Source organism: Sorex fumeus, unplaced genomic scaffold, assembly GCF_029834395.1.
Source record: "Sorex fumeus unplaced genomic scaffold, SorFum_2.1 ptg000058l, whole genome shotgun sequence".
In the NCBI taxonomy this organism is placed as follows: Eukaryota; Metazoa; Chordata; class Mammalia; order Eulipotyphla; family Soricidae; genus Sorex; species Sorex fumeus.
This window is the reverse complement of record NW_026606115.1, coordinates 21,371-38,135: the sequence shown is the minus strand read 5'-3', so window position 1 is coordinate 38,135 and position 16,765 is coordinate 21,371. Positions and strand designations below refer to the sequence as shown.

The 16,765-nt window shown below is 41.3% G+C and overlaps 1 protein-coding gene across 1 annotated transcript; it reads left to right on the top strand.

Annotated features, from left to right (window-relative positions):
- Positions 1 to 659: 659 nt before the first annotated feature.
- Positions 660 to 16,365, top strand: LOC130034097 (nuclear RNA export factor 2-like). Its single transcript, XM_056125674.1, has 24 exons — positions 660 to 874; positions 3,073 to 3,167; positions 4,671 to 4,851; positions 5,075 to 5,225; positions 5,900 to 5,983; positions 6,097 to 6,201; positions 6,287 to 6,367; positions 6,472 to 6,541; positions 6,690 to 6,778; positions 6,889 to 6,996; positions 7,168 to 7,277; positions 8,909 to 8,945; positions 9,156 to 9,221; positions 9,697 to 9,762; positions 9,970 to 10,035; positions 10,114 to 10,169; positions 10,313 to 10,420; positions 10,536 to 10,594; positions 10,707 to 10,822; positions 10,918 to 10,960; positions 11,513 to 11,585; positions 12,056 to 12,265; positions 16,120 to 16,180; positions 16,321 to 16,365. Exons 1-24 carry the CDS (start codon positions 660 to 662, stop codon positions 16,363 to 16,365), a joined length of 2,295 nt encoding a protein of 764 aa, XP_055981649.1.
- Positions 16,366 to 16,765: the final 400 nt, after the last annotated feature.

Here is a 16,765-nt window from a genome sequence, read left to right as displayed (position 1 = left end):
CGCGCGAGAGAAGTCACTTAGTCCTTGTTCTCTCTCTCCTGGTTCCTGTTTCGGACAGACCTAGAAGTAAGGTATGGCCTCACAACTTCAAGTGATATAGATGCTAAGGTCGGGCAACACCCCCTCTCCATACTTGTGTTCAAATATCCTCACTTCAAGTGTGTCAAGAGATCCTTCTTTGTGAGAGATATAAGATGGAGTCGGCCTTAAAGTTTCAGTTCCTGACTAAGGTCAAGAGAGTCTCTCAGATGCGAGTCTTTTCGGAAACTTTATTTTTTTGTCTAGCTGCAGTGGGTGGGCACCAGCCTGAACTAGACATTTAGTCAGAGAATTGGAGAAAGACCTGAGGGTAAGGTTTCTGAGCTTCTGGTCACGGCTCAGGAAACACAAAGGGATGTTCTTCTCTGCGTTTCCCTACCTTATGCATTTTTTAGGCAAAAGTTTCCCCCTTTTTGTGTAGACGGTTGCCACTCTAATCCTATTTCCCGCCCCTATTTGATTCTGTAAACAGAGGAAAGGAGACTTTTGTTTTATGGGATTTTAATATTTCATTTATTTTTAACTGATAGGGGGTTTCCCAGGCACAGACACTTTGATGAACAACACGCCCCGTGGTGGAAAAATGCGGTGCTCCTGCGGCTCTATGGTAGAAAGTCACCATGGTTAAAAGGGAGACGCTGTGGCAGGAAGGCATATGCCTCGAGGAGAGAAACTGTGGTGGAAAGGCACTGTGGATCAAGCTGAGGCACTGTGGACGAGAGGCGCTGTGCATTGAGTGTCGACTGTGTGGTGGGAAGGGACTGAGTCGAGGGGTGGCGCCATCGCGGGAAGGCATTGTGGGTCTAGGGGAGGGGCCGTTTCGCTTGAAGGAGCTGTATGTCCAGGAGAGGCGCCATCGCTGAAAGGCGCTGTGGGTCAAGCCGAGGTGCTGTGGTGAGAAGGCACTGTGAGTCGAGTGCTGGCCGTGTGGAGGGACGGCATTGTGAGTTGAGGGTTGGAGTCATCTCGGGAAGGCATTGTGAGTCCAGGGGAGGCCCCGCATGATTAGGCTCTGTTGGTCTAAGGATTCCTGTGGAGAGGGAAGGTACTGCGGGTGAGGCGAGGCTCCATAGTGGGAAGTTACTATTCTTCGAGGGGAGGTGCCATCGTGTGAACATACGGCGTGTCAAGGGGACATGCTAGAGGAGAAAGTTACAGTGCTTCAGAGGGAGACGCTTGGGGGATGGGGTGAAGACACTGTGGATTAAGGGGGCGGGGCTGCGCCATAGCAGGAAGGGATTGTGCGTCGAGGGCAGGCCTGTAGTGCAGAAAGGCATTGTGGGTGTAGGGGTGGTGCCGTTTCGCTCAAAGGAGCTGTGAGTTCAGGAGAGGCGCCATCACTGAAAGGCGCTGTGGGTCAGGCCGAGGTGCTGTGGTGAGAAGGCACTGTGCGTGGAGTGTCAGCCGTGTGGAGGGAAGGCACTGAGGGTTGGAGCCATCGCGGGAAGGCATTGTGGGTCCAGGGGAGGTCCCGCATGATTAGGCTCTGTTGGTCTAGGGGATTCCTGTGGAGAGGGAAGGTACTGTTCCTGAGGCGAGGCTCCATAGTGGGAAGTTACTGTTCTTCGAGGGGAGGTGCCACCGTGGGAACATATGGTGTGTCAACAGGACATGCTAGAGCAGAAAGTTACAGTGCTTCAAAGGGAGACGCTTTGGGGATGGGGTAAAGGCTCTGTGGATCAAGGGGTGGCGGGGCTGCGCCATAGCAGGAAGGGATTGTGGGTCGAAGGCCTGTTGCACAGCAAGGCACTGTGGGTCGGTGGGAGGTGCCATCGTGGAGGGCACTCTTGTTCAGAGGGAAGTGCTATAGCGGGAAGGCTCTGTGCTTCAAGTGGAGAAGTTGTGGACAGAGGAAGTCACACTGTGTCAAGTGGAGACACTGTGACATGAAGGCACAGTGAATCGAGGAGTGGCCTGTTTCAGGAAGGTGCTGTGGATCGAGGGGAGAGGCTGTCTTGGTTAGGCACTGTGGTATGAGGAGAGACACCATTGTTTTAAGGCACTGTGGGTTGAGCGGAGGCTCTATGGCTGGAAACTGCTCTAGGGGAATGAATGGTCTGTGAGGGCTTCCCCAAGCTTTTAAACCATTTCTCTGGCTCCAGTAATGTGATTAAAGTGTGAAGGTATTCACATAATCATAAATATATGAAGATTTACGACGTTTTTCATAAGTTTACTTTGCAGTGTGTGTGGAATGCGATGCTGTTGTAAGTTTTGGTAATATTTCTTCCTGCTTTTGATATTAGTGCAATGCTGGCTTCATAGAAACTATTGAGAAGGATTCCTGTTTCTTTGATATTTTGGAAAAGTTTAAGGAGTATGTCTTATTTGAGAGTTTTGATGTTTCTCTATTTGAGTTTGTTTTCTTTGGAACTTTTTTTTTTGGCATCCTCGTTTTGCACACAGGTCTCCCACATCAGGATGTAGAAGATTTCAAATTTATATCATCAACCAGCATTTCTTTCAGATCATATATGATAGCTTTATGTTTACCACCTTGAGGAAGTTTTATATTTCCAAAATGCCTGTACAGGTTAACATTTTCACTTCCTTTCCTTCATGTTAAAAAGGGTAATGAAATTATTTAAGAAAACATTAAGTAGAAGACAATGCCTGTAATTTAGTAAATCATGAAGATGGTACCGATGGAATAAAATTCAGCCAAAAAAGCGGGGCTTGCGTTTGGAGTGAGATTTAATATTGTTTGTAGGTGAAGAATATTATCACTTATGGTATATATTTTTTGCTTCTCCCTAGCATTTCTTAGGGTGCCAGGAGCTATTACAGGTAATACTCAGCATGGTGGTATGGGCTGACTGTTTCAGTGCTCCACTAGGCAATGCTACACTGCTCGAACTTGGAGCTGCTGAAGTTACCAGGGTCATACTCAGCAGAGTTCAGTGTCCATCAGGGATATACCTAGCAGTGTCCATACTTTGAATTGCTGGGGGTTGAATCAGGGATTTTGTGCATGTTATCTCCCCAAATGCTGTGGTGAGTTTTATATGTGCTTCCTGCTTTTTCTCATTTCAGCACTCCCAGGTTTGTTCCACAAAACGCTATGTCTGAGAAATGGCAACAGAAACTTTCTCCACCATACAGGAAGCATGAGAGAGACAGAGATGAAGGTAAAATAATTTTTATATTGTAGTGTTCTTTAGATAGTATGTTAATGCATATCTTGAATCTCAAAGGAGAGTGGTAGTGTCTTTTATTCTTTTAGTCTACTGTTACAGAATATCATGGGACTGTGTGGTTTATGACCAACAGAAATTTATTTTCCACAGTTGTGGAGATTGGCAGGTTAAAAGTCAAGTCACCAGCATGGCAAGTATCTGTTGAAGTATTGTTTCTTAATTTGTAAAAGTTCTCTTCTTGCTATGAATGAAGAAAAGAGAAGGAACAGCTCTGAGGTCGTTTTTATAATGTCCCTAATCTCACTGATGAAGATGTCTCTTTCAATCCCTTTCTAAAGGCCCCACCTACAAATACCAGCATATTGGATATTAGTTTGTAATCTAAGCAGCTAGCCTAAAACAAGTAGATGTAACTTATATGTGTTATTTTTGCATATAATTTAAAATGCTACTACTCTTGGGGCTGGAAAGACAGTACAGCAGGTAAGGCACTTGCCTTGTACAGTGCTAACAGGGATCTGATCCCTGCATTGCTGGGTGTGGCCTAAACAATTCCACCCACACTTCCTGCTTGCAGATTAAAGTGCTATTATTATTTTGTGGGGTCAGGTTTGCTGATTCTGTTCTCAGGAATCACTTCTGGCAACGCTCAGGGGACCATACGGCATGCTGGGGGTTGAACCCAGGTCAGATGCTTACAAGACAAGCACTCTACCCACTGTACTATTGTTCCAGCTACTAAAGCACTTCTATACTTAAGAAAAGTTTTCCTAGCACCATTTGTTGAGATTTTCTTTGCTCCACTTCATATACTTTGAGCTTTTTGTACTAACACTGACATGAATTTCAACAGTCTGTCAGGAAACACTCTTTTGATTTTTCAACTATTCAAATAAAAGAAAACCATTCTTAACCTGCAGGCCACAAATACAGGATTTGGACCAAATGTGGCCCATGAACCATAGGTTTCTAATCTCCCTTCTAACTCTAATGGGACTGCTAAGTCTTTAATACAATATTGAATAGAAAGTTTTCAATATGAGGTGGCAGCCATTCTTGGGTTATTCTGCTAAGCATAAACCAAAAACTGATACTGTGGCTTTCAATCCTGTTTACACATTTTAGTCACCTGGAGAGTTTTAAAAATAAAGTTCCTAGAGCCATAGGGATAGTACAGCAGGTAGGGCACTTGCCTTACACACAGCTGAACCAGCTTCCTCTTCTCTTCTATTCCTTTTGCACCTATTCAACCTCGTCATATTCCTCTCAGTGTTCTTACCAGGTTTTTTCTCCTAATAATTCAATCTCTAAGATAATGCCTTCCATGGGTAAGCAGAGGAATTCGCTTTCTAGGGTTCGTGTGATCAGTCCCTTTGGCATGTTGACCCTTGATTTGTCCTAATCAAGGTATTAGCTTAAGATATAGTACATATAATATATGCTGAGTGAACCAATGGTGTATCTTCAGTCTTACATTTTTATTCCTCATTTAAGGATACTATAATGGTGGAATTGCATCTCAAGGAAGAAAGAAAGATTGGAGTTCTTTCCAAGATAATCGTGGTAGGAAGAGCCACTGTTATCATCACGATCACTATGACCGTCAGCTTCATCATCGAGAAGGGGATAAATTCCTACAGATGAGAGATGTCCAAGAAGACTCCAAAGGAAGATAGTAAGTCACCACGTAGCTTGCTTTACAAGTGGAAACTCTGGGACTATGCAGATCTCTGTCTCCACAGTCTTCATTTTCTTCTCCCACTGGAAAACTGAAGAAAGCTAGAAATGGAATTATAGTTGAACAATCCTAACTGTATTCCAGGTATCATAGAAGCATGCATATGTGAAGTACTTTCTGGAATTTATAACCAGCATTCTTCTATCTCTGCCCCCTATAGCACCCCCTATTCTATCAGACACAAGAGGAGAATGAAATATCAGGATGAAGACCAAAACAGTTTTACTGGGGGGAGAAACAGAAAACATCGAGAGAGTGAAATGATGGGGAAAAAACAAGATAAAAGACCAGAAACCTGGTTCAAGATTACAGTGAGTGTCCTAAAAATGTATGAAATTTGCAGCACAAAAATTAATGTTGGTCTCATATAGATAAAGATGCTTTGTTGCAGACAGTTTGTAATATCTCCTTTTTATTACTTAAGTTAAAATCCTTGTTCATCTAAGGATAAATTCAGAGAAGTGATATAGAAGGTGCATGGAATGACCACTTGTGTGTAGAGTGGGGGAGGCTAATTAAGAGAAGTGATATAAAAAGTACATGGTCCCATGTCTATAGCTATATATATATACATATATATATATATATATATAAAATTGGGGAGACTGTCTAAAAAGAAAAGCGGAAACAAAAAATTCCTCACAGGATTCTTCAATTTGGCTCAAATTGAGGGTAGTATATAAGGTCAGGTTGTTTCTGGGGACCTCATTTGAGGTGCTTACAGGATTTACACTAGGTAGGATCTCCTGAAATTTTATTGAGGGAAGCTCATATTGTTACTTTAGATAATTTTGAGGAGATCTTTGAACAGAGCAAAAGTGGGATTTAGGATCTGTATTTGACCACAAAATAGGAAATTATGTCAGTGATCAGTTTAAAGATTCTTTCAAGCATGGTAGAAGACTGGAAAAGAAGACTGTTCTATACTCCAGATTTAATTCCATGTTCTTAATTTCATATCCTATTCCTTCTTTTTCACAATTAGATTCTGAATGGGAGAAAGTATGAGAAGAAATGGCTCCTGGATTCCATTCAGAACCACTGCCGTTTACCATTCAATCCAGTGGATGTAAGAGCTGATGGTGAAGCCAGATAAAGGGGTTCAGTGAAGTGTGCTCAGAGGGATAGTATTCTGAGCAGGAAGACTTCCTCCAAAATTATGGTTGCCTCTTTTTCCTACAGTTCCACTATGTGAAAAAATGGGCTCGATTCTTTGTCCAGAATTCTAGAATTGCCCATGCACTGAAGGATGTCAGCAGTAAGATTTATGATCAGGAAAACCAAAAGGTAAAAGCATTATTTGGAAGACTAGGGACTGATTATCTTCTTTGGAAATAGAGCTATAATTCTTACCCCCAATCTCTCCTTCCAGATATCTATAGTTATCAGTAAATCTCCTGAGCCTTACTCTGTGCTGAATAAGTTGCAGCCAAAAGAAATGAAGGAGCTAGAGGTAATGTAGAGCTAAGTCGCATTTTGGGACCATCGACCTCTTCTTCCCCACACCACCCCCATTTTACCCACCACTGAAACCTCAGTGCTCATAATTTTCTGCAGCTGACCATGAAGAATAGGTATGATGTTACCCAGAAATCTCTTGACCTTGAGATGCTCCGCTTTGACTCAGGTATAAATGACAACAGTAATTAGAGCAAGTGAGGGAAGAAGCGTGTGCCTGAAAGGGAAATCTAGGGGTGATGATGTATGGGAAAGGGTTGCTGCTCACCTTGAACCCCCCCCCAGCCTTCTTATTCTCTCCTCTTGTCTTCCTGAAGACTTGATGCACCATGATATTGATATATTCCTGAATCGAAGACAATGCATGTCTGCTGTCCTGCAAATCATAGAAAAGAATTTCCCTGAGGTAAGGTCTTATGTCCAATTCTGTTACAATGGTCGGAGTTTGGGGCAGAGGGCAGATATATTTCCTATGTTCTATATACTAACTATTATTCTAACACTTCTTTCACAAAGCTGTTGTCCCTGAAATTAGGCAGCAACAAACTCTACCAGCTTGATGGTCTGTCTGACATTATACTGAAGGTCCCCACAATCAAGATCCTGGACCTCTCCAAAAACAAAGTGAGATAAGAAAGACAGGTCAAAGTAGGGTTGATTCTGTGTGTATGTGTGTAGTGCCATCAGAGTGATGACAGGAGATAGGTTAAGTTACCTGAGAGGGAGGGGGAGACAAAGTGCTGGTGCTCAGATATCTCCTTCTCTGTGACTCAGTTTTCTCCTTATATGTCTTAGCTGAAATCCATGTGGGAAGTAAGCAAAATAAAAACCCTGAAGCTTGAAGAGCTGTGGCTGGAGGGGAATCCCTTGTGTAAGGCTTTCCAGGACCAGTCTTCCTACAAAAGGTCAGCATGATCCCGTTATGCTAACTGAGACTTTGTCTCATGCGAGCCTAAAATGTCCCTTGAGAATAGCTGAATGTGCAAATGGCTATGAACCAGGTCATCTGGAAGAACCACAGGGTCAGCCTTTCTTTCCTGTGTCCCTTCCCTCTAAAGAATTTCCTTCCTTGATCTTGCTCACCTATTTCCTAGTTTGTGGTTTGTTTCTTGACTGTATTCATAGTCTTCCCTCTGGAGAGTGTGTGTGCTCCAGGAAGTAGAGATCACTCTCTGTGCCAGAGTCAGAAATTATTGACCATGAAGCAGGTGTTGGTGCCCTGGTTTAAAAGTTTTTCCAGCACCAGGCATAATTCCTACTCCATATTGAAATGGAGCTTCACTCCGATATTCTCTGAAAGGCTCTCTTTTCCTTGCTCCAAAATTCTCCTCTTTCCAATCCCAGTCTGCCATGAGACTTACCTGCACCATGCTGAGAGGAAAAGCCTTCAGTAACTGTCAGGATATCCCTTTCTCTTAGGCTAATCCTGGAAATGGGATCTATGTGATATAAGACAGATTTATTTTAGTTGAGGGACCAGAAGTAGATAACTTTCGCAAGCTGAGGGCTTTCCAAGGCAAGTGTGGAAGCCAAAGGTCAGAGGAGGCCGGGGGATAGTACAGGAATTAATGATCTTTCCTTGTACACCGTGGACCCTGATTAAATCCCAAGCACTGAATATGGTTCCTTGATAACTTCTAGAAGTGAACCCTGAGCACATATGGGTGTGGTCCAGCCTCCCTAAAATTAGAACAGGCATCTCAGGGACTCTGTCACTCCCTCTATCCACATATCACATCCCCTGCCTGATCATTCAGAGTCCCCGATTTCCCAAGACAGATATAATTCCTCAGGCCAGGAACAAATTAGTACAGGCTCAGGTGCACAGGGCCGTCATAAGAAAAATTGGTGATCAAGTTGGAGGGTGCAGCATACCTTTACCCGATACTGAGACTCTGGAAACTGACACTCACCTTCTCTAGAGAAGGTCTTTTGCCTCATGGGATGCTCCATTTCTTATGCCCAGGTCAGACTAGTTCACATGGGTGATCAAGGGTCAAACAGCATCCACTGGGTATCCTGCCCAACTGGTGCATGTGTTTCATTCTTTTCTGGAATCTCAGGTATAGGTGAGTCAACATGTGAATGTGGTAAGGGATTCACTTTCTCTTCTGTCTTTTCTCTGACCACTACCATAATGCCATGGTGGTAGACATAAAGCTACTTCTCTTTGCTTTCTCTTTGTCTCTGTCTCTCTAATCTCTCTACCTACTTCACTTCTCCCCAGCATGCCAGGTCATCCCGGGGTAGGTTAGGGAAGTGGCGACGGGGTCGTACTGGTATTGTCAAAATATTTAACACCCTGTGAGGTAAGAGTCCTGGGTTCCCACTGCATGCTCTCATTCTTTCTGAACCTTAAATGGAACTTGAAGAGAGGCAGGGAGGTCGAGAAAGCTCTTAAGCCTGAGCTCAAAATGCTGCTATTTGTAGAAAAGGGAGGCAGGGCCAGAAGGAAAGAAATGAGAGAAGGAGAGGAGAGAGTGTCAAAGAAACCCTGAAACCCTGAACAATCATTTTTATCTGTTTTTTCCCACAGTGCTGTGCAGGATCTATTCCCTAAATTGCTGTACCTGGTAAGTACAACAAGCCTATGTTCATCATTGTCTCTTACTAAATTGATTACTGTTTTACCTGTCCTCTAGTCCTTTGACCTTACCTACATGACTTGCATCAAAATCTTACCCACTTTAAAGAACATGGACTCCTATAAAAGATGTAAATATACCATCTAAAAATGTACATCCCCTGAGTGTTTACTGCTGACTTGCTCTTTATTTATCCAGGATGGCCAGAAGTTATATCAACCAGTTGTTGATGTTGATATGTCCCATTCAACAAAGTCTACTGAGGTAAAGATTAAGGTCAAACATCTTTTGTGGTTGTGCAAATTGATTATTGTTTTACCTGTCCTCTAGTCCTTTGACCTTACCTACATGACTTGCATCAAAATCTTACCCACTTTAAAGAACATGGACTCCTATGATCACGGTGATCATGGTCCTCCCGTTGTTCATTGATTTGCTCGAGCGGGCCCAGTAATGTCTCCATCGTGAGACTTGTTGTTACTGTGTTTTGGCATATTGAATACATCATGGGTAGCTTGCCAGGCTCTGCCGTGTAGGCGAGATACTCTCGGTAGCTTGCCGGGCTCTCCGAGAGGGGCGGAGGAATCGAACTCGGGTCGGCCATGTTGGCTGCATGCAAGGCAAATGCCCTACCGCTGTGCTATCACTCCAGCCCCATGGACTCCTATAAAAGATGTAAATATACCATCTAAAAATGTACATCCCCTGAGTGTTTACTGCTGACTTGCTCTTTATCCAGGATAGCCAGAAGTTACATCAGCCAATTGTTGATGTTGATATGGACCATTCAACAAAGTCTACTGAGGTAAGGATTAAGGTCAAACATCTTTTGTGGTTGTGCAAATTGATTATTGTTTTACCTGTCCTCTAGTCCTTTGACCTTACCTACATGACTTACATCAAAATCTTACCCACTTTAAAGAACATGGACTCCTATAAAAGATGTAAATATACCATCTAAAAATGTACATCCCCTGAGTGTTTTCTGCTGACTTGCTCTTTATTTATCCAGGATGGCCAGAAGTTAGATCAGCCAGTTATTGATGTTGATATGTCCAATTCAACAAAGTCTACTGAGGTAAGGATTAAGGTCAAACATCTTTTGTGGTTGTACAATGGAGGTTGTGTCAATTTTATCATTTAAATTTTTATCCAGAATGAATGTAAAGGATCTGAGGTGATGAAGAATCAGATACTGCAGTTCCTTCAACAGTAAGTACTCTGCAGACTATGAGGAAAGGGAGTTCTGAGATGAACTGGACCTTGAAAACACAGATCTTCTCTGATTACAGACATTTTCAAGTCTCACTTGAGGACTGTCATTCAGATAGTTCATCTGTATTGTTTTTCTACAGGTATTACATGATATATGACTGTGAAAACCGACAGGGTCTCCTGGATGCTTATCATGATAATGCGTCCTTCTCTCTGTCCATTCCTTTTAACTCCAGTGACCCATCTCTGTGAGTAACACAGCTTCCACTCTGGTAATAAATCATATGAATCCTCAGGAGACACAGGTCAGCTCCTGAAAATGCCCACAATGGCCACTTCCTTATGTTCCTATTTTTCTCCTAGAAGTGGCTTGTGCAAATACTTCAAGGAGAGCAAGAATATGACAATACTCAAGGATTCGTGTAAGTTTGTATTGGGGGAAGAGTGAACAGAGAAAGAGGGCATGGAAGGGTCAATCATAGGTGCAAGTGTATGGCTGCCCCTGATATATTCTTGCATCTTCTCCCTACACAGGTCAGCGAATTCAACTGTTGGAACACACAAAACAAGCCATTCTGCACACTCTATGCATGCTACCTCAAACTCAGCACGACCTCAGTTCTTTCCTGATAGATGTATGGGTGCAGTCGGTAAGCAGCTGCATATTCCTTCAGTCAGGTCCAGAAAGCCATAGGTGGATAGGTAGTTTATGTGGCGACTGAGTGCCTTCGTTCTTTCCTTTCAGGAAACCATGCTCTGCTTTTCTGTCCATGGGACCTTCAAAGAAGGTGAGTGTATAGAGTTCCAGCCCCAGTTCACCCACTGCTCCCTCCTCCTAACTGAGCTCCGTCTCAAAACTTTCCCACCTTCTCTTATACATTCTCCTTTCTTTCCCTCCCATCTGTGTTCTCTGACCTCACTCTTCCACAAACTATCCTGTATACCCCTGTGCCTGTGTCTGTGCCTGTATACCCCATATAGCTGGGGCACTGGGGATACAACTTGTAGAGTTTGATGGCTGTCACCCCAGATTCTTATTATAAGACCATAAGCTAGTTACTTAACCTCTCAGTTTCCTCATATCTAAAATGAAGCTGATAATACCCACCTCTTGGGAAGCTATGAAATACAAATAAAATGTGATTGTCAAAGGAACTGGAACATTAACAGTGTCTCAGTCTCTGGGAGCAGATTGTTTCATTATAGATGCCCTATTTCTGATATCTAGAGTTCCACAGAACATGTGTTTCCTTCATAATGAGTAGCAAATAAGACCCCAACTGGTCTTGTAAGAATGTGAAAATATGACTCTAACGGGATGTTATTGTTTGTTATTGAAGTGGAAGACAAAACTAAGGGTTCTGTTTATGCCTTCGTCCGGACCTTCATCACTGTCCCTGCCAGAAATTCTGGGTAAATATTGTGTTATGTGTGTGAACATCCTTAGCAGCCTAAGACTGACAATGTAAATATTAGTCCTATTGTGAATAATAGTCCTATGGATTTTTTTTATCAACATTGTAGAAAGCGAACAGATTGATTCAAGGTGCATCCTAGTGATTACAAGTAAGAGGTCTGGAATCAGGACATTGGACTGTCTTCCTGATTCCAATACTGACTAGGTGTGTCACCTTGGTTCAATCATAAGACCTTCTTGTGGATAAGTGTATTCCTGGAAAAACTGGAATTAAACTGTCTTCTTCCTGGGGCAATTTTTGCACAACAAGAACATTTGGGTTAAAGCTATAAATTAAGTAAATATGGTAGTTATGCAAAGGTGAATTCTATAGGAGAGGTGTAGTTACTAGCCAAGGAATGGAGGAAGTAGTGGGGTTGCTAAGTGGTGAGATAGTTGTTGAAAATGAGGTTGTCTTTATGTTCAGTTGTCTGAAAGCCTATTCTTCATCCAGTATGTGTATCATGAATGATGAACTGTTTGTGAGGATTATCAACAACAATGAGATCCGGCCTGCACATTCCACATCAGAGTCCACACCATCTTGCAGTTCTGCACCCACCTACTCCAAGGAGCAGCAAGACATGGTGCAGGCGTTCTCCATCCAGTCTGGAATGAACCTGCAGTGGTCTTGCAAGTGAGTTCTAGATGTACAGGGTGATTAGAGGGAGAAAGAGGAGTGAGGAAATTAACTGAAATGCTCAGACTTAAATGAATATCCTTATGGAAAGAATTTATTATGCAAAACATATCTTTATTTTCTTGTCATTTATAAAAAAGAATTTTTAAAACGATATAATGCCCTGTTGGCATGATCTTGTGTATTGAAAATTCTGAGTAATTTGCTCAAAACCTATTAGAATAAACTGGCTCAGTATTTTTGGGTACAAAAACACTTTATTGTACGAAAAGCTTTTGTATTTCTATCTATGAAATAAAACAGTGTATTTTTTTCTTTTTGGGTAACATCCATCAATGCACAAGGGTAACTTGTGACTCATGCATTCAGGAATTATTCTTGCTGATGCTGGAGGACCATATGGGATGCTGGGACTTGAAACTGGGTCGGTCGTGTGCAAGGCAAACACCCTACCCGCTATGCTATTGTCCCACCCCCCCTGAAAAGAATTTTAGCCTTATCTGCATGTCATGTACAAATACTGACTCAAAAATGAATCAATGATCTAACATGATATACAACTATAAAAAGTTTTAGAAAACATTTTTGAATATACTCATGTTCTTGAGTTACATGTAAGTTTTCTGTATATCAGTGATTTTCAACTGCAGATTAATCATTGTTATATGTAACAGTGAAAGAAAAAGCATCAAACAAACACATCAGACTTAAAATTAAATACTTTTGATTTTCCAAAGGACACTGTGAAAAAGTGAAAATACAATTCCAGAATGGGAGAAAGCATTTGCAAATATTGTATCTTATTGGATCTACTATGCAGGGTATTTTCAGGGATCTTATACTTCAGTAATTAAAAAGACAACTCAATTTGAAAATGGAGAAATGATTTGTATAGAGACTATTCTATATAAAAATGACCAATACTCTTGTACATAAATAAATATTCAATAGTATTAGCAAGGAAATTCAAATATAAGCAATGATGTTTTACCACTTCACATACACTAAGATGGCTTTAATTAATGAACTAGAAGAAGTACAGTGAGGATGTATAGAAATAAGAGCTATGGTTTATGTTGCAGATGGTAAATTCATGTAGTTACTTTAGAAAACATTTTGGCATTTCCTTGAAATATTTGATATATAGTTAACGTATGACACAGTAATTCCACTTTTTACTATATATCAAGAGAAATCAAAGCATATTCATTCAAAAACTTGTGTAAGGACATTCATTGGATTACTAGTTATAGTATCCAAAATGTGTGTAACCAACCTACTGATGAGTAAACAAATTTGTTACACATATATAGTAATCTACAATTATTCAGTTCTGAAAGGATCATAATTTTTTTCTAAGTAAAATAGTGTTGTTAGGGAAATGTGAGCATTCCAAAAAGGAAAAGTTCCATAAAGGAAAGAAGAGGAGTGCCCAATGCTGAAACAGATCATGCCATGGATGAATCATGAAACAAGTAAATGAAACCAGTCACAAAATGGCACCAGATAGGGCCCAGAGAAATAGTACAGTGAAGAGGGTGTTTTGCCTTGCACGTGGCTGACCCAGCACCCCATATATTCCACTGAGTCAGTCAGGAGTGATGCCTGAGCACATGATCAGGAGTAATCCTTAAACACCACCAGGTGTGGCCCCCAATTTTTTCAAAAAACGTCACCAGCTAAATTTATGAATCAGTTTACCTGAAATGTCCAGACTAAGCAAATCTGTAAGGAACAAAAGCAAATTAGCAGTTTTCTGCTTGAAGGGGAAGGATATAAGAAAAGCTTTCTAACAGAGAGTTTATTTATTTATTTTTAATTATTTTTAATTTTTATTATGTATTATTCTTTTTTTAATTTTTATTATTGGTACATCTACACAATGGAGTATATGTAGCTGTTAGAAAAGATGAAGCCATAAAAATTGTAAATCTACAACTTTAAAAAAAATAAAATAAAGGGAAAAAAACAAAAAAAATAAAAAAACAAAACAAAAAAAGAAAAGATGAAGCCATGAAATTTACATACAAGTGGTAATACATGGAAAGTATCATGCTAAGCGAAATGAGTCAGAAAGAAAGGGACAGACATAGAAAGATTGCATTCATCTGGGTAACATAAAGTAACAAAATAGGAGACTAACACTCAAGAATAGCCGAGTTTATTTTTTTGAAGCAATAACAAATAATTTGGAATTACCTCTTGTTTTTGCTTTTGTTTTGCATTTGGGCCACACTGGGCAATGCTTGAAGCTGTGTGCTCAGGTATCACACCAGGTAGATTCAGTACCATATGGGGTGCCAGAGATTGAGCTCAGGTCAGCTCTATGAAAGGCAAGCGTCCCACCCACTGTACTATCAGGCCATTATGTCTTGTTTTTAATATATACTAAATTAATTTTAAATATATGATTATACTAAAATATGTAGTACTCTGGAATATACTAAAGAGCACCAGATTGTGTAATATGGAGCCAGAGCAATAGTACAAGGGGTAGGTCTCTTTCCTAGTATGCTGCTGACCCAGGTTCTAAACCTAGCATGCCATATGGTCCCTCAAGAACTCCCAGGAGTAATTCCTAAATACAGAGCTAGAAGTAAGTACTGAACACTGCTGGATGCAGCCTCCAAACCAACAAAAGTGAAAAACTAAAACTAAAATATGTGCATATCAGTAAAAATGTTTGCAATATGTGGAGCCAAAGAGATACTACAAGTGACAGGGAGTTTGCCTTGCATGCAGCCAACTGGGGTTAGATCCCTGGCATCCCCTGTGTTCCCCAGGAATGACTCCAGAGTGCAAGAGAAATTTCTGAGTACAGAGACAGGAGAAAGCCCTGAGTACCACCAGGTGTGACCTCCAAAATAAAAAAATATTCTAAGGTTATTTTATAATTTTCATTTGCAATTTTTTTAAACATTTTAACATATATAGCACTGTTCTCCCGTTCATTGATTTGCTAGAGCGAGCTCAGTAACGTCTCCATTGTGAGACTTGTTGTTACTATGTTTGGGATATCGAATATGTCACGGGGAGCTTGCCAGGCTTTGCTGTGCAGACAAGATACTCTCGGTAGCTTGCCGGGCTCTCCGAGAGGGGCCGAGGAATCGAACCTGGGTCGGCCAAGTCGGCCACGTGAAAGGCAAACGCCCTAATGCTGTGCTATCGCTCCAGCCCAGTATATCACAGTCACACAGTCACGGTCCTCCCATTGTTCATCTATTTGCTCGATTGTGCCCAGTAACATTGTGGTGCAGTATATATCAACATATATACTATACATATATAGTAAATATAAGGTAAAGGTAAAGGCCCTCCTGTTGTTCATCGATTTGCTCGAGCGGGCCCAGTAACGTCTCCATTGGAGATGTTGTTGTTACTGTGTTTGGCATATCGAATACATCATGGGCGGCTTGCCAGGTTCTGCCGTGCAGACGAGATACTCTCGGTAGCTTGCCGGGCTCTCCGAGAGGGGCGGAGGAATCGAACTCGGGTCGGCCATGTTGGTTGCGTGCAAGGCAAACGCCCTACCGCTGTGCTATCGCTCTCTATATATTTACTATCTACTAAAGATAGTAAATATATATAAAATAAATTTTATATACTACTATGTAAATATCTATGTATACTGTTTGTATACTATTTTTTAAATATATATACTATTTATTCTTGAATTTTGTGTGCATGTATGCTAGTGACAGAAGTTTGTATTTTCACTAGATCTTTGTCATTGCACAGTGTTCTCACTGGTACATGGATGCCAGCCAAAGAGTGTCACAGATATAGTGCTGCATGTTCAGCATATAGGCAATGCGATACTAAGAGAAAGTATACATTCTTCTCCACTTCAGGTGCCTTCAAGAAAATGAATGGAATTTTATAAAAGCTGGCCATATCTTCACTGTGTTAAAGGTGAGATCTGGGAATAATTGGGTTAAAGAAAATATCACTTGGCCTACCAGAAGGCCAAGAAAGTGGAGTCTGATTGCCTGTCCCGGGAATGAATTCCATGTTGCTGATTCTTCTGACACTCCACATTTTCTTCCTTACAGACTGAAGGCAGGATTCCAGAGGAGGCCTTCAAACAAACTCAATAAGTGGATCCTTTCGATATTTGGTTTAATCCACATCATTTTTGTTTCTTTCTTTTCTCCAGTGTAAGTTAGAAAGACATGCTTATGACTAGTGTTGGAAGCCTAAAGAGCCAAGAAGTTAGAGTTACCTTGTAAACCAAGCAATGTAATATCTGATAGATCGTTTATTGTTTGTATTTTCCTCACTTGTGTTGATTATTCTCAAAATAAAAGTGATGTTACATGATATATGATGTGTATCCTGGATTACAATTGCTTTGGCCCAGCATAAATCAACAAGTTCAGGATGGAAAGACCTTCATAAACTCCCCTTTAACTCTGGAAGTACTTAAAGACAAATCAGGCTTGTGCTGGTGCAGATGTGGTGAGAAAGGGACACTCCTTCACTGCTGGTTGGAATGCC